At 52.9% G+C, this 23,611-nt stretch overlaps 1 protein-coding gene across 5 annotated transcripts in view; it reads right to left on the bottom strand.

The window, feature by feature from the left end:
• The window catches only part of ACACA (acetyl-CoA carboxylase alpha), a 98,000-nt gene extending 76,588 nt beyond the window's left edge, over positions 1-21,412 (bottom strand). For 3 of the 5 annotated variants that reach the window (XM_084219352.1, XM_084219353.1, XM_084219356.1), the window contains exons 1-15: positions 21,352-21,412; positions 17,216-17,262; positions 16,306-16,558; positions 7,178-7,310; positions 6,489-6,627; positions 6,185-6,294; positions 5,657-5,738; positions 5,210-5,308; positions 4,485-4,591; positions 3,450-3,560; positions 3,140-3,349; positions 2,473-2,643; positions 1,685-1,846; positions 1,282-1,445; positions 369-519 (exon numbers count right to left, since the gene is read on the bottom strand). In XM_084219352.1, the coding sequence (XP_084075478.1) occupies positions 369-519; positions 1,282-1,445; positions 1,685-1,846; positions 2,473-2,643; positions 3,140-3,349; positions 3,450-3,560; positions 4,485-4,591; positions 5,210-5,308; positions 5,657-5,738; positions 6,185-6,294; positions 6,489-6,627; positions 7,178-7,310; positions 16,306-16,532 (1,866 nt within the window). In that variant the 5' untranslated portion in view covers positions 16,533-16,558; positions 17,216-17,262; positions 21,352-21,412. Of the gene's footprint in view, positions 1-368; positions 520-1,281; positions 1,446-1,684; positions 1,847-2,472; positions 2,644-3,139; positions 3,350-3,449; positions 3,561-4,484; positions 4,592-5,209; positions 5,309-5,656; positions 5,739-6,184; positions 6,295-6,488; positions 6,628-7,177; positions 7,311-10,041; positions 10,272-16,305; positions 16,559-17,215; positions 17,263-21,351 lie in introns of those variants that run through there. The other 2 variants (XM_084219354.1, XM_084219355.1) reach the window with 2 other exon arrangements.
• Between the last annotated feature and the right edge of the window lie 2,199 nt (positions 21,413-23,611).

Raw genomic sequence — 23,611 nt, 5'->3', positions numbered from 1 at the left:
TGGCCAACGCTCTCTAAAATCAAGTCAGTGTGGCAGCCATGTGAACCCTACACAGAAGCCATCATTTCTGTAACCCCTTAAAACTACATTTTCTTCTGCCTGGATCAAATCTCGAGGTCCCAACAACATTTCCACTGTCACCTGCCCCAGATTCCAAACATAACAATGGTCTCAATGCTTTTCTGGACAACTTTAGGGCCAACTTTCCCCAACAGGGACGACCTAGGGTTCCGATACATGTAAGAAGCAGTGCCACTGAAAATGTTTATTCACTGAGTGGACACTGAGCTTGCCCACACCCTTTGGCAGCAGCAGGCAGCAGCCCTGCCCCCTGCCAGCTGTGTCCCTGCAAGGGGAAGCAGCTGCACCTGCACTTTCTCGGCGATGAGCCGGTCCAGCCAGCCCGTGTCGATGCGGTTCTGCTGGAAGCTCTCTGTCTCCAGCAGCTTGATCAAGTATTCCACAGTGGTCCTGAAGTCCCCTCGGATGGACAGCTCCTTCAGAGCCACCACCATGTTCCTGAAAGGGGAAAGAAGCCCTGTTACCTACCCCATCCCAATGGCAGCATGGCAGCTGCAGACAGAAAAGCACCTGAGGGTCAGAGCAGAGGAGCACAGGCACTGGATGGAGCAGGGTCCTGAAGGAAGGGCTGGGAATGGGAGAATACTGATTTCCCTGCTGCTGGTGTGAGGAGCAGCTCAGTGGGATCAGGAGCTCCCCCTGCTATCATCAGCCAGAGCCCTACCATCTGTCAGGTGTGTACAACAGACAGACAGACAGACAGATGTGCTGTCCACCCCACCCAGAGTGGAACTGGGAAAGGCTCTGGATAAAAAACGTGGATGACAGGTCAGACAGGTCTGCCTTAGGACCAGGGGCTTTAAAATCCCACAGCACAGAGGACACTCCAGGGCTCACAAACCATCCTGAAGCATTGGTCAGTCACATTAGCAATGTTTTTCCTATTAGAAGCCTTCACCTGGATGCTTTAAAGAGGGACTTTCACCCTGTGGCAGCTGTGTCACAGCCCAGCAGCAGGTATACAAAGCAGGGATGAAACAGAAAGGAAGAAAAAGAAAGAAAATTAAGCAAAAATGTAGAAAGGTGCAACATAGTGGAGTTGCAAAGCAAGACAGGATGAGAAGTCTCACCACAAAATGGAAAACGAGATAAAGACACGGAAATTGCTCTTGAAACTCCTAGAAGTGAGGAGCCTTGTTTTCCCTGGATCAAAGAGGACCAAGCCAAGCCCTTCCCAAGGCTCCCACACCCCTGACTCACGAGATGGCTTCCTCACGGTTCTCCCCCCAGGAGAAGCAGTGCCCAAACTGGGAATCAGCAAACTCGTGGAGCCCTCCTGCAGCAGCCACGCTGAAATAGCCCCAGACGTTCTTATTGCTGCGGAAATTCAGCTCCTGAACCGTGCCAGAGCTGGGCTTAAACCCCTGCAAAGACAGACAGACAGACAGACATTGCTCTACACCCCACAGAAAAGGTGAATAACCCAGAATCAGGGCTCTGGGAGCAGCTCTTTGTGCTGCAACACGGCGTAACGCGTTCAGGCTGTGTCTAACCAGGGCCTAGGTGAGGTAAGGGAGGAATGTGTGCTGCCAGAATGCCCAGCAGCAGCAGGGCCAGGCCCTGGGAAGGCCAGGGGGGCAGCAGGCAGGGCAGGGAGCCTCACCTCGTCGGGGTTCTCGCTGGTGATGCGGGCAGCGATGACGTGCCCGCGGGGGCTGGGCACGTGGGCCGAGTTCTCAAAGTCGATGGTGGTGTCCCCCCAGGGAGAAACGCCATACATCACCCTGATGTCCTTGATCCTGTGCAGGGGGACCCCCATGGCAATCTGGGGAGGGAAGCACACACAAACCAACCAACCCCAATGCTGAGCTTGTCTCCTCACAGAGCCAAACACTCGCACGTCCCAGGGCAGCTCAGCTCAGTGTAATATCCACCCTAAGCCCTCCAGCCAGCATTTTCCACTGACTGATTAAAAGGCTCCAGGGAAAGCTGGCAGTGCCAGGTCAGCTGAGGATGGGCATGCATTAGGTCTGTTAAAAATATACTGAGGTCCCAGCGAGGCAGAAGGGCCCTAATTAGTTATAGGAAACTGTGGAATTTTGCAATTATAAACTGTGGGGAGAGTAACCTGCAGAACCAGCTGCTGGCTGCATCCTCACGGAGCAAAATCCCATTTTCCCTGTTCATTAGCTGGGGTTTTTTTATAGATACAGTTCAAAAAAGAAGTAGGAAATCATGCAGAGCCTTACTGAGGTGTGAGGGGACTGTGGCATCCACCCACTGCTGGAAAGTTGGGGATCAGGAGCTTGGGGGACACACAAGGGACAGACAAGCCACAGCACACCAACAACTGCTCTCTGCAGGACCTCTGAGGGATCCCCTGGCGCCTTTGGGGAGCACCAAACAACGGCAGACCTTGCTGAAAGGTGAGGAGTTCCACCTTGTGCTCACCTGGAGCTGTGCTGCTGGCAGGTTGACATCTGCCACCATCTCGGTGCAGGGGTGCTCCACCTGCAGGCGTGGGTTCAGCTCCAGGAAGTAGAAGCTGCCATCCTGGCTGTACAGGTACTCCACAGTGCCTGCACTCACGTACCCCACCATCTTGGCAAGCTTCACTGCACACTGGGACACAGAAAACAACAACTTTGCACTGCCAGTCCCCCGGGGTGCTCCGGGCACCCAGCACACCCACTGCAGATTTCTGCTGCCATTCTGAAATGCCCAACACTTGTAACAGGCCCACGACCTGCCCAGAGAAAAGCTTGGGGCACAGGAGTTTTGATTTCCAACTTTTTTCAACTACAACTCACAGAACGCAGAGTTTGAAGCAAATATTGGCAACACCCACCATTAGACAATTCCTGCAACTCCTGAAACTGGCTTTTCATATGATAACACATTTAAAACATACTGCTCTCCCCTTGTTGGGGGAGAGCTTCGAAAGGAGCTGCTGGTGAGATGCAGTGTGGAAATGTGAGTGCCTGCCCACGGCAAGCAGCTGGAGACACACAACCCCGCGCTGCTCCTCTAAAGCACTCAGCAATGCAGAGCTCCAGGTGCTGTAAAACAGAACCACCACGTCCTGCCAGGGCAGGGCAAGCTGCAGAGGCACCCTCACCTGCTCCATGTGCTCAAACACAGCAGAGGTGGCAATGGAGGCCGGAGCCTCCTCGATGATCTTCTGGTGGCGGCGCTGCACGGAGCAGTCGCGGCCGAAGAGGGAGATGGCATTGCCGTACTGGTCTGCCAGGATCTGCACCTCCAGGTGCCTGGACTGCTTGGCCAGCCTCATCACGAAGATGGGGGAGCCTGGCACTTCTGTTTGCACCTGCAGCAGGGGCAGAGTGAGGCAGAGCAGCTCGTGAGAGAGGCAGCCCGGGCGCCGAGGCCTCAGAGAGCGCCCAGAGCGCAGGGCAGGGGAGCATCACCTGTCTGAACAGGTTGGGGAAGTCATCTGCATTGTTCACTTTCCTGATCCCTTTGCCTCCTCCTCCTTCAGAGGCCTTGATCATGACAGGGTAGCCAACCTCCTCAGCAGCCTGGCAAGAGGGGCAGAACGGCAGGGTAAGGACCAAGAGGCAGCAGAATCCAGTGAGAAGATCATTGCTGCCCTTTTCATTCACATCCACATCTGACTATTTAGCAACCAATGGCATAGAAACCAAATATTGGCATGAGTGTCTGTAGCTGGAGAAATCAGCAGGGATTTTGTGATTACAGAGAACTCTGACCTCTGCAAGTCACCACAAAATCTTTTGTCAGTGCTTCAATGCCATTAAATCTACGAATTCACAGAAAAGCTTTTGTGTAATACAGAAAATCATTTAAAAATCTGGGTAGCATGAAAAAAATCACACACTCCACCCCCACTCTTCACAAAGGAAAACTCCAAATCCTGTATTGTGCCAGGAATATTTCTTATTCTAAAACTTCTTCTCAAGGAAAAACTCCAAAAATGGAGTGAAGTGTATGGCTGTGGGCTTTTACCAAAAACAAAAACTACATGACAGCTTTTAACACAACACAGCCTTGTTCCCATATTTTGCCTCTCCCTGCTGACCCTCACCAAAGTTTGTGAATGATCACTTCCCAGTTGGCAGGAGCCAGCTCTGGGGTTGCAGCCTGCTCCCAGGGTGTGCTGCCATGAGGAGGAAGCTCCAGGGCAGCTGTGTGTGACCTGGGAGCCCCCAGATCCATCCTGGGAGCCCCAGAGCCACCCTGGGAGCCCCAGAGCCACCTGCAGAGCCCCCAGCCCCACCTGCAGAGCCCCCAACCCCACCCTGGGAGCCCCCAGTCCAACTTGCAGAGCCCCAGCCCCACCCTGGGAGCCCCCAGCCCCACCCTGGGAACCCCCAGACCCTCCCTGGGAGCCCCAGAGCCACCCTGGGAGCCCCAGCCCCTCCCTGGGAGCCTCAGCCCCACCCTGGGAGCCCCAGCCCCACCCTGGGAGCCCCCAGACCCACCCTGAGGCCATCATCAGCATCCCTGACGTAGCCCTTCTCGTAGAGCTCCTGGGGGACGCTCAGGATGCGCTTCTGGAGGTCGTTCTCCTGCCAGTCCACTCGGAGCCCTGGAGCACAAACTGACTTAAAAGCAGAGCACAACCTGACAAAGCCAGGCTGCAGTCTGTGTTTCTAGCTGAAGTCTGGGAAAGCCCCTCTAAATGAGCTCATTTGTCTCCTCTGTCCAACACAGGGGTCAAATCCAAACCGCTGGGGCAGAGGAACCCCCTGAGTTGGTGTAGGCAGGGTTAAAGTGTGCACAACCTACACAAAGCAGCACCTTTGAACACAAGCAATGTCCTCAGCACCCCCTGAGCTCCCTGTGCTGCCAGGCTGGGAGAAGCCACTGCAGGACACAGGTGACCTTCCATCAGAGCAGGTGTCCCCAAGCCCTGGCTGTAGCATCAGCTGCACTCCAGGAAAGAAGCTCTTCCCTGTTTGCTCACTTCTCCTGCCCATCCCTCCTCTGCACACTGCCAGCTTCTCCCACCACCCACTCCAGTTCATCCCACCCCTGATGTCACCCAGGGCACCTCACTGGCGTGGTGGGCAAACAGCACAAATGGGAAACCCTGAACACATCTCCTGGCACACACTCGTGGGCACAGAGCTTCTTCAGAATTAGACATGCTGGAGGAAACAAGGCCAGGATGCTCTTGATAAACACAGGAGAATTTCCTCCTTACCACTGCCACTCCAAGGGAGAGTTGGGATGCCAGCAGTCTGAGCCACGATGGAAGAAGCAATTTTATCTCCTAAGGCCCACATGGCTTGGCTGGGAGGACCTGCAGAGAGCAAAGGCAATGCATGAGAGAGACACTGGGGGTTCACACATCAGAAGTCTGATTTAGGAAAAACTCCACTTTTCCCATAAAACTGAGCCCTCTTTAAAATAAGAACAGGGAGAATCTGGTTTATCAGGAATCTTTTCTGATTTTTTATCTCTATATTAAAGGATGTTTTGGAAAACTTTCTCCTTCTTCCATACAAGAACTGCTGTAAAGAACATTTCATCCATCCTGCACTGCAGACCATCCCTCATGGCTCTCTCTTGGACTCTGGATTTCCATCTCCCTAAACCTCCCCACCTCCAAACAAGGCCTAGCCATCAGAAGAGCAGTCCATCTCCTCACCCATGAAAGCAATCCCGTTTTTGTGCAGAAGTTCTGGCAGTTTGGGGTTCTCTGATGCATGGCCCCAGCCAGCCCACACAGCCTGCAGGAGAAAACAAACAATTTGCTCTTTGTTTGAATAAAGCAAACAAGTGAGCAGGAACAGACACATGCAAACACTCCAAGTCTTTCTTTTCCTCATGGAAAACAGCCTCAGAACAGCCAGGAGCCTCTGAGCCACAGGGTGGGCTGAATTTAAAGGATGGCTTGCACCTTGCAGACAAGTGCAAGCAGACTGAGGAGGAGCTGGGTGAGGATCTGAGTGAGGAGGAGCTGGGTGAGGAGGAGCTGGGTGCAGGGAAGTGCAGGGCTGCAGGGAACCTCCCTCTCCTGCAGATGTTCCTCCTGGCACAGCCACTGCACCGTCCCACGGGCTGCCTGTGGGTGCTCATCTGGTCTGGCATTCCCATTTCTTTGTCCTGCCTTGCTCCCAGGCACAGCTCCTTCCTGAAGGAGAGGAGATTGCTCAGTGTCTGTGCCCCTTCTCACCTGCACTGGGATCCTCTTGGCAATGTCCAGGATGAGCTCCACGTTTGCATAGTTGTTGTTGTTGGGTCCTCCTGGCACGGGCACGTAGTGATCTGCCATTTTAATGTACTCTGCAAACACAGGGGGTCCTTTCAGGCTGCCAATCTAACAGCAGGACTGGCTCTAAAATCCTGCTGTCCCCAGGCTGGGCCCTCCCAGCTGCTCTGGGAAGCGCTGGCCTGCTCAGAACGCTGGCAGAGCAGGAGCACATCCCCCCCTGCACACCCAGGAGAAGGCTGAGACCCTGCCCAGCTCCCCAGCTCACCTGCATTGGCTTTCAGGTCCTCAGGGGTGACCATGACCACGAACCTGATGGCTCTCTCGTTCCGGAACATCTCGTAGGACCAGCGCCGGATGGACCTCATGCACTTCACTGCTGCAATGCCATTGTTGGCTATCAGCACCTGGGGGCACCAGAAGCTGGCATGAAACAGAGTCTAAATAGCACAAAACAATCGACAATCATGAAAGAAGTTGGTTTTTTTCCCCCCCCAGATTCTTTGCCCAGTTTGGGGCTGTGCAGTTTTTTAGGCAGCATCCAGCTCGTGGCCCATCTGTCAGTTCAGAGAGCAGCTCTTGTTTCAACATAAAATTTTAATGTGTTATGCCTTGGTTGGATTAAAGAGCAGAAGGACTCAAATCAAATTATTAAGCATTTTAAAATACATTTCTTAATGTTTTTCCAGTCCATTTTTGTTTTTTCTATCTCTAAATCCTTCTGTATCAGCAGAAGTGCTCTGGCTCGCTCACATCCCTTTTCTTATTACTCTAATTCAAAATAATCAGATGTTTGTTTATCACATAGAAAAAGGAAACCAAATGATTCCAGGCAGAAGCACAACTTCCAAGCTCAGAAACATCAGTAATTTGATACCTGCAATGCACAGCCTTAGAGAGAGACAAGTGAGAGCTGCAGAGAGGAGCTGGAGCATGCTGAAGCAGCTCAGGAGTTACCTTCTCAATGACTTTATTGCCTCCAAAGCGAGTGACAAACTCCGCTGGAGAAGCCACGGTGAAATCTCGCTGTGCATCCACCTTCTTCCTGTCCCGGCCCTGCTTGACAAGGTGCAAACCAGACATGCTGGGCCTGGGGAGAGGGACAGACAGAAACAACCTGTCAGGACAGCTGGACACCAGCAAAACAAAGTGTGGGAATAAGGGAAAAGTTCTCCTTGGCCACACTCCCCAGTCAGGCAAACAGAATCTCTCCCTGCCTCCAGACCCTCATGACCTGGTGCTCAGTTTTACAGGGATGACTCCTTTTAAGCTACTTTTCAGTCATTTCCAAAAGTTTCAGGTTATCTGGAAAAATGCAAAAATGCCAAAACATAAATAGGTAAAATGACATCTGCTGTATGTTGCTGTCCAACACAGAACAATGCTGCACCAGATTGCCTTCAATCCACCCCAAGAAGCTGGAAACAACAGTGATTTCTGCCTTTGGCAAAACAAGCTGCAACGATCAGGTTCTGTAAGGAAATCCTCCTGGAAAGCACAGCAAATTTATCTCCAGGTGCAAATGAGAGACTCAGACTGGCTATGGAAATCATTTTCCAGGAGTTCTCCACTACCCAGTCTTTAATATCTTCCTCAAAAGCTCTGGGAGCCAGAGGACAAATTAATCACATTACTCCTACTACAAACACAGAAAGCCAATTTTGTTCCTGCCAAGACCAACCCCGTGCTCTGCCACAGCTCGTGTGTGGGAATGGCACAGCCACTTCCCCTCCTTCTGCTCCAGCTTCCACAGCAACAGCACAGGGACAGATCACCCCTTGGCTTTGGTTTGCCAGGCTTTACAAAGCTGAGTCTGTGAGAGGAAATTCCAGGGGAAAGCACAGAGCTGCTCCCCACAGCGAGTGTCTGCTTGGTGCAGCACGACTGGAAATCAGGGAATTAATGGGACACTTCCCATGCCACGGGCACTGAAGCTTCACCTCTCTGCTCAGCCCACAGAGCACTTGTTTTTACTGGGCTTTCCCCAAGATTCCCTCCCCAGGAGTTCAGGGAAGGCCTTCCCCTGCCCCTGGCAGCAGCACAGACCCTTCTGCAGGAATGAGGATTGGGAAGGAGGATCTCAGCTCAGCATGAGCAATTCAGAACCCTCAGGAATGAGGATTGGGAAGTTCAGCTCAGAGCTCTGGGAAGCTCTGGGAAGCCCCAGCAGCACCAAGGGGTCACTGGCAGGTCTGTGCCCAGGAGCCCTCTGGATGGAACCTCTGCCCTACCCAGCTGCTCTGTTGAGCAATGCCACTGGGAATGGCAGGGATGCAGGGAGAGCTGCTGGGGGAGGGCACAGAGGGAAAAACAACACCAGGAGAAGCCAAGGCACAGCTTTCCTTCTGCCACCACAGCCACCAAGGCCAGGGAGCCCCAGAGCTGCTCCTGGGCAGGGCTGGAGCATCCCTGCTGGACCCCTTCTGGCCATGAGGGTTTCCCCCATGGAGCACAGACCCTCCTCAGCACTTCCTCAGGAGCACAGGGACAGCACAGACCAAGGCTGTCCCTCCCAGGGTCACCCTGGGACCTGTGCTGGGTCAGAACAACTCCAACCACCCGAGTATCTCATCTCAGAGAAGAGCTGGCAGCCAGAGGAAGGCAAAGAACGAGCTCTGTGTGCACAGGCTCAGCCCCTTGGACTTTCCCTTCCACTCAGCTGCACTTCCAGACATTGTCACCAAACTTAGAGCTGTCCCCACAAGTTCTCACACTCCTGTGAACTCGGCCTGGGAACACAAGGACAGGAGCCAACAGGCAAGAAAGAGAGCAAAGGTGTAGTTAAGGTTGAATTTCTACTAAATTCTGCATTTAGGGGGTCAGAGTCTTCCTGGCAAGGAAGGAGCACAGTCCAAGGAGCCAGAGAGGGTATGCACTACAGGATTATTGAGAGCAGTCTCAACAAAAACAAGATAAAAATCCCAAGGTGAGAATTTTTGAACATGTTTAAATATGAACTGTCCCACCAAGAAATTGCTATGCACAAAGATACTGCCCCAGGCAAAATGCCAGTAGAGCCTGAGGTTCATAATTCAGGATGCAACAAACATTGGGACAGAAACAACTACAGTTTGGTTTGTGAGCAAGCCAGGAATGCCAAGTTTATGTATCAATAATCACAGGCTGCACACTGTAATCAAAACAGAAGAGTTGGGGTTTTTTTGCAGGATAAGATGAGGTAGAAGCTGGACAGAAAGGAAGAAAGCAGGGAGCTCTAAACAAAACAGAATAAATGCTGAGTTAGTGACTGTCATCTCTATTAATCACCTGCTCACAACTGCCATGTTTCGTGATGGAGGAATTTTCAAAATGCTTCTCTCCCCTTTATCTGTATACATGTAACATGCCTCTGTGTTTGTATATATCCCTCTATATGTGTACAGATTATAGGAGTATATTTATAAAATATACCTCTCCATGTGTCTAGCTAATGGAAGTGTATTTTTGTGTATGTTACATATTTATATGTATTCACCTCCATAGCTGTATATATCTAAAGTTTACCTTTCTATTTCTGTATGTGAAATATACCAGTGTACAGTGCACAGCCTTGTGCATTTCACTGACGGCCCTGAAATCCAGAGGCTCCTGTGAGGAGATCCCTGAGAAAGCCCCTGTGTAATTTAGCCCCAGACAATGCTGAAATTAATTTAAATATGAACGAGGACACAAGGGGTAGAAGTTATGCAGAACCTCCAGCTTGAAGAGCCCTGATCCCCCAGCTGAGCTGCACCCTGGCACCTCTGTCACAGATAAAACCAGCACCAGGAGCTCAGCGAGCACCCCCGGGCAGGGGCAGGCAGGAGATGTGCGATCCTTACCTCTGCAGCAGCATGTGGTACCTCATCTCCTGACTCTGCTCTGCAGAATCCTCCATGCTGAGCGAGCGAGGCGTCCCCGAGCCGGGCTCACAGCTCCTCCTGCGGCTCGGTCCCGCCGGCTCCGCAGCTCACCGAGACGGGGCCGGGAGCCTCGCTCGGCTTCTCCCCCGGGCAGCGCCCAGCGCGGCCGCCCCGAGCCCCATCCCCGCTGTGCCGGCTGCCCCGGCGGCGCCGCCCGGAGGGGACGGTGACGCAGCGGAGGGGACCGGCCTCCGGACCGGCCTCGGAGGGACGGACCGGCCTCCCTGCCGCCGTCACCGGAGCAGCTGATCGCGGAAGGCACAGCACGGCTCGTTACGTAACGAGAGACGGAATGAGCGATGGAAGGAGTAACGTAATCAGCAACGAGCCCCAGCGCGGCTGCTCCGAGCCACCGGAGCCCCGGGAGAGCTCCCGGGCCGGGGCACACCGGGAACGGGCGAAACAGCCCCCACGGCAGGGATGCAGCGGCACCCACGGGGATGCAGCGCCCAAGAGAGGGAGGGATGCAGCAGCACCCATGGGAGGGAGGGATGCAGCAGCACCCACGGGAGGGAGGGATGCAGCATCACCCATGGGAGGGAGGGATGCAGCAGCACCCACGGGAGGGAGGGATGCAGCAGCAGCACCCACAGTGGAGGGGATGCAGCACCCACGGGGAGGGGGATGCAGCAGCACTGGGGATCCTGCCCAGGTGAGCACATCCCACCCAGGTGAGCTGCTGCAGGCTCTGTGACCCCAGGGGTTCAGTGCACTTGCAGGATTTTCTGTGGGATTGTCAGCAGGAGTGGGGAGGTGGCAGGGATAGCTCTCCAGGGCTGCAGAGAGCAATGCCAGAGGCAGCTTGTGCGGGCACACAGACACAGTGTGACACAGCTCCTGGAGGTGAAGCCCTGGTTTTCACCTACAGGTCAAAACAAATGAAACTTGACTCAGCTCTGACATGAACTGAGCCTCAGGATTTCAGGGAATTAAATAAAGGATGCAGCACAGAGCAGAACCAGCCCTCTGCACTGCCTGGCAAATAACTTCCCTTCCATGCTAACACAGCATGCCAGCATCAGTCCAGGCAGGTCTTTAGCCTAAAGCTGGAATTTTTACAGAGCCCAAACGGGTACAAGCTGCCAGGATTCCTCCCAAATAGCCAAGTGCCAACAGTTTGCCAGAAGTTCCTTTCCTAGCCACACACCTGGCTGTTTACCTGCCAGGTGCATTTGGAACAGGGCCATTCCCAGGACACACAGCCCAAATCACTGAGCTTCCTTGCAAGTCCAAAAGCAACACCCTGGTACTCAAAACATCCACTGAATCCAAACATCAACCCAAACGAACAGCCAAGTCTAAATCAAATTAACATCCATACTCCGGTTCCCAAACCTACAGAAAAGAGCTTTGCTTTTCCATCCTCATGAAGAATAAAACTCCACACGTTCCCAGAGCAGCAAACAGCCCAAAGCTCTCCAGGTCAAGCCCTGGCACCAAGATAAAAGTGAACAACAACAACAACAGCAGCATGGCTGTGCAGCAGAGTGAGAACTGGAGCCCTGGCACTGAGCCCTCCCCGTGCTCCTTGGCAGAGCTCAGGTGTTGGACAGATCTGATCTGCAGAACACCAGAATGGACCCTTTGACACCAGGCAGGGCAGGTGGGGGAGTCCCACATTAAATTCACCACAGTGAGACTGGTTATCTCTCAGTCAGAAGGATTAGATAAGTGAGCACGTGGCTGTCACACTGGGGTGTCCCAGCCAGGGAATCTCTGCAGAACCTCCCAACAAATGACTGAATTTAGAGAGGACGTTTCTGTTCACTGAGGCTAAAGGGAGTAAAATAACCCCAAAATAAGGATACAGCTTCTGAGAGGCAAGCAGAGCTGTACAGGGTGTTTGTTCAGGGAGCAGAGCAGCTTCCAGGGAAGGAAGGAGCTGCAATTCCCACGTGTAATTCCCACCTTATCAGTACAACCAGGCACAGCCACGAGGCCAAACCACCTCCTTCTCTTTCAACAGAGAGAGCAGGAAGTCAACTTTTCACTCCAGGTGGATGAAGTTCATGGCCTTAAGCTGAAGTAGGGCAGGTTCAGATTAGAAATTAAGCAGAAATTCCTCCCTGTGAGGGTGGGGAGGGCTCGGCACAGGAGAGAAGCTGGGGCTGCCCCATCCCTGGAAGCATCCACGGCCAGGCTGGGATAGAGGAAGGTGTTCCTTCCTCAGAAATCAGCCCACAGAGAAGCTCCAGCAGCACAGAGCCAGAGGGGGACCAGGACCTGCAGACAGCCTGGAACAGCAAGGATTTCTCACAGAGCAGAAATCCCCAGGGCAGCAGCCCCACAGACCCCACAGCACATTTGTGCCTCCCTGCCACAGCTGGCCAAAACCACAGCAGCACCAACAGCTCCACAGCATCAATGCTCCTCAGTGCAGCCTCCCAGCCACAACCTGCTGGGCTGCAAAGGAATTTTTTCAATTCAGAAGAGGCTCAAAAGGATCTTTCATTGCATCCAGGGCTCTGTGCAGTCACTCTAAGCAGGCACCTTGGCCCAGTGCCAGGCTGGGCACACTCAACCACTGCTGTCCAGGCTAAGATTGAGGCATTTGGCCAAATTTCCTTTAGCAGATGATTAGTTCTGCTTAAGCATCCCCATCATTCATTGAGACACTGAGAAGTCCAACCAATGCTAGGAGCAGTGAGCTAAACTCTGTGGGCTTCATATGAGGTAACAGCTGAACTCCATCCAAAAATTTGCCTTTCAGCTGATACAAGTGGATTGTCAGGTGACTCTGTGCACCCAGAAACCAGAGCCCTGATGCACAAATACCAGAAGACATCCAGGTTTTGTTCTATTTTAAACAAGAATTTGATACAAGATACCGCCTCGGAAACTAGAAATTAAATTTAGCAATAATCAACAACAATTTATTAAACAGAACAGATGGGCCCAAAGTACTTTCCAAGGGCATTTATGGAGGAGTTTACTTAATTTGCCACTAAAACTTCAGAGAGGAGCACAGCAACTCTGTAACAGGTCACTTCAAGGAAAACTGTATCCCAGCAGGACTGGTTGGAAGCGTTGATGGAAACTTCTGAACTCAGAGACAACACAGGCAGAGAAAAGGAAAAAAAAATTGGCAGGCTTGGTTTCATTATTGGATGGTGCAAAATGCAACAGGGACCCTCTGAGCATTCAGTCTGGGTGGTTACTGTCCCCACACACCAATTTTTGGGCGCTGATGATCCACACAGCAATTTAAAGTTCCTTTTTAACCCTCCAGAGCAGCAGCCAGCTGGCACACCTGAAGGTCTCCATGGATCTCCAGGGGCAGGAGAGCCCAGAGTGCACAACCTGTCCCAGCAGGAGTGACTTCAGCAACAGCATAAACACTGCACAGGATCAATAAGGTCACACAAACCTGCCCTCCCAGACCCTTTGGCAGCTGAGTAAATCCTGCATTTTAACTGTGATTGCTCCCTGAGGAGTGCTCTGCAGCAAAGCCCCTCGCCCCAAACACAGCCATCTCTATTTTAATCCTGCTGGAAAATCACCAGCACATGGAGAGGGTTTTGGCAACTTCTTCCAAAAGATGTGCTGCCCTGGACCTGCACCTTGTGTCCAAGTGTACAGAACTGCCTGTGACATTTCCTTTATCACCTTACACAGTGTGGTGCCCCTGTGAGCACCAAAAGGAAGCTGGAAGCCAGAGCACCTCTGTTCCATTAAATGACACAAAGTGACTCCAGGCAAGCTGTTGAACTTGTCTTTGCTGTTGTCTTTGTCTCAGTTTCTCCATCTGTAAACATGATTTAGAAATCTCCTGATGAAAGAGACGACCACCCTGGAAAGTATTTCAGCTCACCTGAGTTTATCTTAGAAAAACAGCCCATAATGCTGTAACTTTTCTATTTGAATTGGCATTTCTCTCCAATTTAACTCAAAAGTCAAGTGCTCCCCAAAGGGACTGCCAAAGTAAGCAGGTTACAACAGAGGTGCCCAAGGTTGCACACCTATTGCACTCTGGGGCCAGACACTGTCCTGAGAGTTTCTTCCTCTGATATTTCCATTTGCACACTTGTGGTTAGGTGCTCATCCAATTTCTTCTGTCCCTAAGCTGTATATAGTTACAGTTTCCTGCTTCAAAATTACCTTTTGTGCTGCCAGATCATTGCAACTGGCAGGCTGTGGAAAGGCAAGCCTCTGCAAATTTGCTTTAAGGTTTTGCATCAGTTGTGCAAGTGCCAGCTGGCTGAACATGCCCAGCAGCCTGACCAGGACAGCTCTGTCAGGCACAGAGCAACGTCCCCCCTCTGCCCCAGCCTGGGCTTTGGGACTCTGTCATCCCAGAGGCTTCTCCCTACACTGGGAAGGGAAACACCAAAAAAAGCAGAGATTACAATTCCTTAGCCTGCACGAGCAAAGAAACCAGTAAAACACAAGAACAAGGTTGTGTAAATAGCACTGGTCAGGAAGCCTTGCTGGAATCAAAATTCCTTCAAAAGCAGCACAGCAAAGGCAGTGAGGGATTGTCCAGTAAAACTGGAGTGGGATCCACACCGCCCTGGGTGCTCCTGGAATGGGAAGGCACAGGCAGAAAGAGCAGATCTCCTGGAATATGCAAACAAATGAAGGATCCATGGGAGAGTGAAGCCAGGCTGCCCAGGCACTGGGAAACTGATCTGAGAAGTGCCCAGGGTCCAACAGGGACAATCCCACAGGCACATCCCTCTCCAGGAATGGAAATCAGCAACAGCTGAAAATAAAGGGGCCTTTGGACAAGGAAGCAGCATCAGCACCACCCCAAAAGGCCAGCTCATGGCTCACTCACAGAGCATCAGGAGTGGGGAGCCCTGAGACCAACCCTGAGCTCAGGCAGCACAAACCACTTAAATCCTGGTTAATCAGCACACTGCAGGACTCCAGCCTTCACTACAGCCAGTACAACCTTCCCTATCCTAACCAAAAAACTTCCAGTATGGAGCCACTGATCCTATCCACTGCCAATTCTGTGGCTGCACTGAAAGCAGCAAATCCCGTGCAAAGACAAAACAAGCAAATATTGTTCTTGCTCTCAACAAACAGGGCCCAGAAAAACCCCACACGAGTGAAAACTTGAAATATCTCAGTGAAGACACTTCCATTTTCTGAAAGCCAGGACAAGACAGGCACGGTGCTTAAGGAATTTAGGCACAAATATTTCACTAAAGGCAAAGGAAAACCAAAGGCTTTGATACAGATAAACATACAAGAGGTCATTTAGAAACAGAATGCCAGAGCGACACTTGAAGCCAAACACGGGTATAAAGCTGAACCTTTGGATTATCTTTGGAATTGACAAGGGAAAAAGCCTGGAGAACTTTAATTAACAATTTAATTTAATAGAGAACTTTGATATAACTCTGTATCCATACCTCTTGTGGCTTAACTATTTTATTTAATGGAGAACTTTGTTTTAACTCTGTGTCCATACCTCACATGGCTTAAGTATTTTATGTAATTGACACCTTTGATTTAACTCTGTGTCCATACCTTACGTGAGAACTCTGATTTAACTGTGTCCATACCTCATGTGGCTTAAGTATTTTATGTAACTGACACCTTTGATTTAACTCTGTGTCCATACCTCACATGAGAACTCTGATTTAACTCTGTGTCCATAACTTAGGTGAGAACTTTGATTTAACTCTGCATCCATACCTCACGTATGGATGCAGAGGCTTAAGTATTTTGTGTAATTGACACCTTTGATTTACTCTGTGTCCATACCTGACATGAGAACTCTGATTTACTCTGTGTCCATACCTGACATGAGAACTCTGATTTACTCTGTGTCCATACCTGACATGAGAGCTCTGATTTACTCTGTGTCCATACCTGACATGAGAGCTCTGATTTAATCTGTGTCCATACCTGACATGAGAGCTCTGATTTATTCTGTGTCCATACCTGACATGAGAGCTCTGATTTACTCTGTGTCCATACCTGACATGAGAACCCTGATTTAATCTGTGTCCATACCTGACATGAGAGCTCTGATTTACTCTGTGTCCATACCTGACATGAGAGCTCTGATTTACTCTGTGTCCATACCTCACAAGAGAACTCTGATTTATTCTGTGTCCATACCTGACATGAGAGCTCTGATTTAATCTGTGTCCATACCTGACATGAGAACCCTGATTTACTCTGTGTCCATACCTGACATGAGAACCCTGATTTACTCTGTGTCCATACCTCATGTGGCTGGCCGGGCCATCCTGAGCATTGGGGAGCCCCAGGTCGGAGAGGGAGTCGGAGCAGACCGAGGCAGGGGACAGGGACCTCTCCTTCTCCTCCAGCAGGTCCAGCTTCACCAGGGAGCTGGTCTCATCCTCGGAGTTGTCCTCGGAGACGGAGCCGATGATGAAGCGCGAGTGCGCGCCGGCGTCCGCGCCCTTGCTGGCCTCAGAGGGCTCCTCCATGGCTCCCCCAAACTGGGCTCTCAGCACTGCACAGGACAGGACAAAGCCAGAGTGGTGAATAGCCACCCCTGGAAGGCAAAGCCAGGTGCACTGGTGGGAAAGGCAAGGTTAAAAGGGCAGAGCTGAAGCCTGAGAGCGGGGTCAAAAATAGTTCTGCTCCAAGCACTGGCATCCCTGCTTGCACGAGGACTCTGAGAGTCACAGGGTGCAGAACCTCCCACCTCAGACAAAGCTGCAGGAGGCACTTAAGGAGAAAAAAAATTCCACCAAAATAACCCCAGACACCAGACCCAAAACCTTTAGACAAAGGCAGGGGACTCCAAGTATCAAAAATCACAGGATCAGAGAATCCCTTACTGGTTTGGGCTGGAAGGGACTCAAATCTCATCCCACCCCACCCCCTGCTATGGGCAGGGACACCTTCCACCAGCCCAGGCTGCTCCTGGCCTTGGACACTTCCAGGATGGGTCTGTTCCAGTATTCCAGCAGGGAATGAAAGCATTTACTTTAAAGTCAAAAGAATAATCTCAACTGAGAAAGCAAAACGAAGGGATACCCCACAGCACAAAGGTGGGATGGGGAATAAACATTTGATATTCCCCGCTCTGCCTGACATTGCTGCACTTATTTGACAGCTACAGCCAGCTGCAAACACACCATTAGGAACTGAGGAGTGCACTCACCTCTTGATATCCGTGCAATCTGCGCAGTGAGCCACTTCCAAAAGGAACTGGAAAAGAAAAGAATTAGGAAGTAAACATTCAGGTTATAGTGAGGCATATCCCATGTGTGTTTTCCTGTTTACACCATCAAAACCATCCCAAAAAAACCCCACAGGCACACCACAGGCTGGCTGGCTTGCTCCAGGTGGAGACTAACCCAGGAGCTAAACCTGCAGTGCCCGAGTCCAGCCCTGGCACCTCCTGCTGCTCCATCCTTCCGGAATCTTCTGCGAGACCTGCTGTCCCACCTGCCGGGAACAGAGGGGTGTGCCAGCACTCTCTACTGGTACCAAACCTCTTCTGTCACCTGCTGGCTGGCTCCAGCTGAACCCCAGGGAGGGAAAGCCTCATCAGCCCTGCTAATTACAGCGCTGGTACCCAGGGATGCAGCACCGAAACCTGCCCCGTGGGGTCCCAGGAACGGGACATGATGGGCCCAGGGAGGCATCTGCAGCCAGAGCAATCCCTAAACACCCCACTGCTGCTCTCCACCAGAGACTGAGAGCTCAGAACTCATCCAACTGGCTCATGCACTTCTGCCATGAAGGCGCTTGGCTGAGTTATTTAGATCAGATCCTGTGTTGACATCACTCCTCCCACAAACCCCACTTGCCCCGTGGCCACTTCATGGGGCAGAGGCATCATTAACCATTTTATAACTGAAAAGACACAAATATCTGTCTGACATGGACAGTAAAAGCATTTTTAAAAATCTTTTTTGAGGGTAGAGATTAGAAGAAGGGGAAGCATGACCAGAAAGTTTCCCTGTGCACCTGTGATGTGCAAGCTAAACCAGGCAGGGAGACTCCTTTAGCTGAGGTGCTCAGACAGCACAAATCCAATTTTGTTTGTGCATACAAAGATGCAGACAGTATTTATGTGGATATTTATCCTGGCACCAGATCTCTCCTCAAGTTTTTCTTCCAGACAGATTTACTGTTGGCACAATCACCAGCGCCAAAGAGGTTGGGATGCAGCCAAACTTCAGCCCCACTTCATTGAAGAAAACCTTTTCTAATTTCAATAACTGATACATTAATAAGCAAGTTTCAAGGATTTGGGGTTTTTTAGAAGCAGAGGGACAGGAAGGGAGGCGTTTCACTCAAATATCCCATGAGAAACCATCCACCCGAGGCCAGGCAGTGCCACGCTCACACGAGTTCACTCCAGCACATCGTTTGTCCAACTCAGCTCCCAAAATCCCAGCTGCTATCCATGAAACCCCACTCAGGACCATTTCCCAAGGCACTTCCAAGCCCTGGCAGCCAGTCCCACAGCAGCAGTTCCGCTGGGGTTGTGCAATCAGCCTTGTGCTGGAGTGATAAGCTTGGCCTGCTCTCAGCACACAGAGAGTCCTCGTTCATATTTAAATTAATTTCAGCATTGTCTGGGGCTAAATTACACAGGGGCTTTCTCAGGGATCTCCTCACAGGAGCCTCTGGATTTCAGGGCCATCAGTGAAATACACAAGGCTGTGCACTGTACACTGGTATATTTCACATACAGAAATAGAAAGGTAAACTTTAGATATATACAGCTATGGAGGTGAATACATATAAATATAGAGGTGTGTAACATACACAAAAATACACTTCCATTAGCTAGACACATGGAGAGGTATATTTTATAAATATACTCGTATAATCTATACACATATAGAGGGATATATACAAACACAGCAGCTTGTGGAAGGATGAAGCCTGAGAGCTCAGTCCCGTGCTGAGGTGAGGCCAGGGAACAGCTCTGAGCCTGCCCAGATGCAGGAACACATTCAGGCACAGCTGGATCCACACAGACCGAGCCTCGCTGTGCTCCCTGCTCCAGGGAAATCAGCTCCAGCTCCCAGCAGCTGTCCAGGCATCCAACACCCAAATCAAACTCTGCAACCCAGACCCAGAAAGTGCCTGCCTGGTTTTGCCTGAGGCAAAACAAGCCCCACTTCACTCCTCCACTGCTCTGCTGCTAGTCACATCTTTGGCTTGACCCTGAAATGCATTTGTAAGAATACCAGACTTAAGAAGTTTTATAGCAGCTTCACATTAAAATCACTTTTAATTCTGTAAAAATATACCCAGGCATGAAACTTGGGCAATGACAGGTGGAAATTAAAGTTTCCAGTTCTTCTCTAAACCATCCCATTCCAAAGACAAACCCACAGCTGAAGAGAACATCAGTATTTCAGCGGGATCTTTCAAAGAATCAGAGCAACACTTCTACCATACTGATGTGCCATATGAAAAGGAAATTAATAACACTAGCTGTGCTCAAATGCCTCCTGATTAGAGCTGTGGCATTGCTGATCAACGTGAACCACTTTAAAGTGACGAAATGGATTTGTGCTCTCACCTGGAGAAACACAGAAAAAAAAAAAGGTAAAACCAAATGAAAACAGTAAAAATCAGCAGGGTGCTCACCTGTACCAGGGCTGGGGGGGGAGTTCCAGCTCGGGAGAGAAGGGAGCTTCCTGCAGCAGAGGGTGCCCAGCTCTGGACAGCCCCGGTGCTCCCTGGCCACGCTCCTTTAACGCCCCCACGGCAGCCCCACCTGAGCCTGCCCTACCTGAGCCTGCCTCCTGGTTAATCATTGGGCATTGCCTCATCCCGGCCCAAAACACAGCCAAACAGCCCCAGAGCTGTGCTCCAAGGGCTCCTCACCACCTCAGAAAGAGCCAGAGCTGATGGAGGGTGCCCAGAGGAGGGACAGAGCGCGGGGAAGGGTCTGGAGGGGCCTCACGAGCAGGGCTGAGGGTCTGTCCAGCTGGAGCAGGATGAAGGGACACTCACCAGGGGCTGCAGCTCCCATTCCTGCTCCCTGTGACCCGAAGGAACAGCTGGAGCTGGGCCAGGGCAGGGCTACGCTGGATATCAGGAGAAAAGCAACTGCCTAGAACTTTCCACCTGTGGATGTAGATTGACAGAATCGTGGAACACCCTGAGCTGGAAGGGACTCACAGGATCACCCAGGGCAGCTCCCAGCCCTGCCCAAATCCCACCCTGGGCATCCCTGGAGCTCTGGCAGCCTCAGGGCCGTGCCCTGGGGAGCCTGGGCAGTGCCAGCACCCTCCAGGGAAGAACTGTTTCCCATTATCCAGCCTAAACCTCCAGAGGCCAAAATAAGAGCCTGTATTTACAGCTATCCCAGTTTGCTAAAACACTCGAGACTGTCTGAGTCCCACTGTCTCGGAGAGATTTTGGCATCACTCAAACACTTCGCTGAATATTTCCTGCCTGCTAAACTGGAACAGACTCCACTCACGCTTCAGATACTTCCAAACGCAGTACTTCTTCTCATTTTAAACTTCTTCAAGAATATTTAGGAGAATGGAAGGGCAAGAACAAATACGGGATGGCCGATCTGCTTTTAAAACTTGACCGGTTTTGAGCATCTCAGGGCTGCTCTCAGCCCCTCGGCAGAGCCGGACCCAGGCCGTTCCCCGGGATCCCGAAATTCCCAGGCACAGCAGCAGGATCAGACGGAGGAGGGATGCCCGGCCCGGCCCCGGCCCCGGCCCCGGCCCGCTCGGACCGGACTCTCCGCCGCCCACGTGCTGCTCCTTTCAGGCTACGGGAGACCGGCGAGGCCACGCCAGCGACGGCACCGGCTCAGCGCGGCCCGGGCCGGCCCGGACGGAGCGCGTGGAACCGGGAGGAACCGGGAGGAACCGGGAGGAACCGGGAGGAACCGGGAGGAACCGGGCGGCGGCTGCAGCGGCGGGGAGGGGCGGCTCCGGCCCGGGAGACCCCCGCCCGTCCCGTCCCGGCTCAGCTCGGCCCGGCGCTGCTGGGCTCAGCCCGAGCCGGCTCGGCCCGGCATGCCGCCATCTCCCGCCGGCACAGCTCGGTTCAGCTCGGCTCGGCTCGGCTCGGCACGGCACGGCACGGCACGGCACGGCACGGCACGGCATGGCCGCCTCCCGCCGGCGCGGCGCCCGGCCAGGTCCCGCCCGCCCGGCACGGCATGGCCCGGCCATCTCCCGCGGCGCGGCACGGCACAGCCGGCCCGGCCCCGCCCCGCCCAGCCCCGCGCCCGCCGGTGCGGCGAGCCCCCCGCGCTCCCCCCGCGCTCCGGCGCGCCCCCCGGCGCGGCCCCGCCCTCACCTCACGGTGCCGGTGCAGCGGAGGCGCCGCGGGCCCCCGGCCTGGCGCTCCCCGCGCGGCCCCGCCCCGGCCCCGCCCCGCGCCCGCCGGCCCCGCCCCCGCACCGCCCCCCGGTGGTGTGATCGGGATCGGGGTTACCTCGGGTCAGGCCCCGCGCGCCCCGCCCCGCGCGCGCCCCGCCCCGCGCCGCTCCCATTGGCCGCCGCCCGGGCCGCGGCGGGGGGCGTGACCAATGGGGAGGTGCCGCGGGGGCGGGGCCCGTGGGGCGATGCCCGTGGCCTGAGCGCCGGGCGGGGCCGCGCCCGGACACGAACCCGCGACCCCCGGGACAGCCGGGACAGCCGGGACCCCCGGGACAGCCGGGACCCCCGGGACAGCCGGAGTGTCCATCCTGCAGCACGGTCAGCAGCAGCCCGGAGCCGTGTGCTCTGCCGCGCCCCTCGGTCAGCAGGGAGGGACCAGGTGCCCCTGTGGCCGGTCCCTGCGCACGAGGGGCCCGCGTGGCTCGGGGACACTGGCCGGTCCCTGCCTTGGCTCAGGCACAGAGGACAGGGCTGGTGACAGGTGCTGAGGACACGGCCAAGCAGGGCCAGGCACTGCCAGCACCTCCTGCTTGGCTCTGACCTTCAGCTGCTTGTTCTGCCGACGGACAATGGTTTAAAGAACTCCTCCTCTTCCTTCTTTGCACATTTTGTGTTTTATTTGAACTCTGCGCCATTACAGGGTTGCTGAAATTCAAATGGAAGGAGTAACACAAGTTTAAATGCTAATGCTGCTGGATGTGGTGAGCTGTGCTGGCTGATCCTGCTGGAGGTGCCAGGCACCACGAGGATCTGCACAGAAGTGGGATCCATGCTCCCAAATACAGATAATTTCCACCAGCGGGTGTGAGACTGCAGGAAATTGCACGTGGTGGGATGGGTGCCCACTGCAGGCAAGAAATGCCCAGAAAATCCAGTTTGGGAGCTTGTAGTTAATAAAATTATTGGGGGAACAGAGCATATTCTCACATCCACTTGCATTAAATCTGGAAAATTTGGGCATGGACATTTTTATTTTTAACTCTGTAGACATAAATGCATAGCTATAGATGTGTCTTTCACACAAAGAATTCTCCTCTGAGTAAGTATTTCATGGAGGAGCTAAAGAGAATGGGTTTGGTGTTGGTTAATCCTCTCCAGTGCTAAATCCCAAGTGCTGCAGGAGTGAGGGGGAGTGCTTGGCTTGCTGAGGGGCTGGTCCCAAATCACCGATAATAACTACATACAGAACTTACCAAACCAGGAGATTACAACAGGCACTGAGTTCATCCTGGCTGCTGCTCCCAGAGCTCCAGGCCTGCTAAAACCTGCACCTGCACTCTGCCTGCCCAGCCCAGCACATCCATCCAGCTCCAAACGCTGTCCCAACACTGCTGGGGAGGGATTGCTTCACACTCTGAAATCCTGCAGCAACTCCTCCATTCAAGGGCACACAGAGGCACGAACACATGGAAAAGAGAGAGTTTAAGACATTAACTTAAAAACCCAGCGCAGATTTGGATTTGGAAGGAGGTTGTTTGGGCTATGAGGATGGTGCAGGGTCTGGAGGGGAAGGCATGTGAGGAGAGGCTGAGGGCACGTGGAATGATCAGCTGGAGGACAGAGAGGCCGATCCTTGTGGGTCCCTCCCAGTTCAGGAGATTCCATGAAATTAAACTGGTGACAGTGGCGGGGTCCCCATGCCTGGAGCCGTCCAAGGAAAGCCTGGATGTGGCACTCAGTGCTCTGGGCTGGGTGACAAGCCAGGCTGGACTCAATGGTCTGGGAGGTCTTTTCCAACAAAATGATCCTGGGAGTCAAGTCTGGGCAGGAATAATTGTTTCACAGGGTTCAGACACACTTTGCAACGGGTTTCTTTTAAATGTTTGAATCATAACCACGTTGTGTGGTGGTAGGAGGGGTGGTAAATGCACCCAGCATCCTTTCCCTGCTCCAATCTCATGCCATGACTTCCAAGCATGTGCACTGTGAACTCATGCCGCTCTGCTCTCTCAAAAAAAAGGAAGTTTAGCCTGAGTTAACAAACTCCAAAACACACAAGGGAAATGCTTTTACCTCTTGTGACACCAAGTGCTGGTTCCACCTCTCCTGACCAGGCTCTGGTGACACCCCCAGTGCAAACACAGCACAGATCACGCCGGGTGAGGGGGGTGGTGACACTGCCAGCCTGGCACCACGCGTGTCCTGGCAGCCAAGGAACAGACAGAAAGGTCACATCA

This window comes from Fringilla coelebs (genome assembly GCF_963513975.1).
Source record: "Fringilla coelebs genome assembly, chromosome: 20".
NCBI lineage: Eukaryota > Metazoa > Chordata > Aves > Passeriformes > Fringillidae > Fringilla > Fringilla coelebs.
This window is presented reverse-complemented; position numbering and strand designations above follow the sequence as displayed.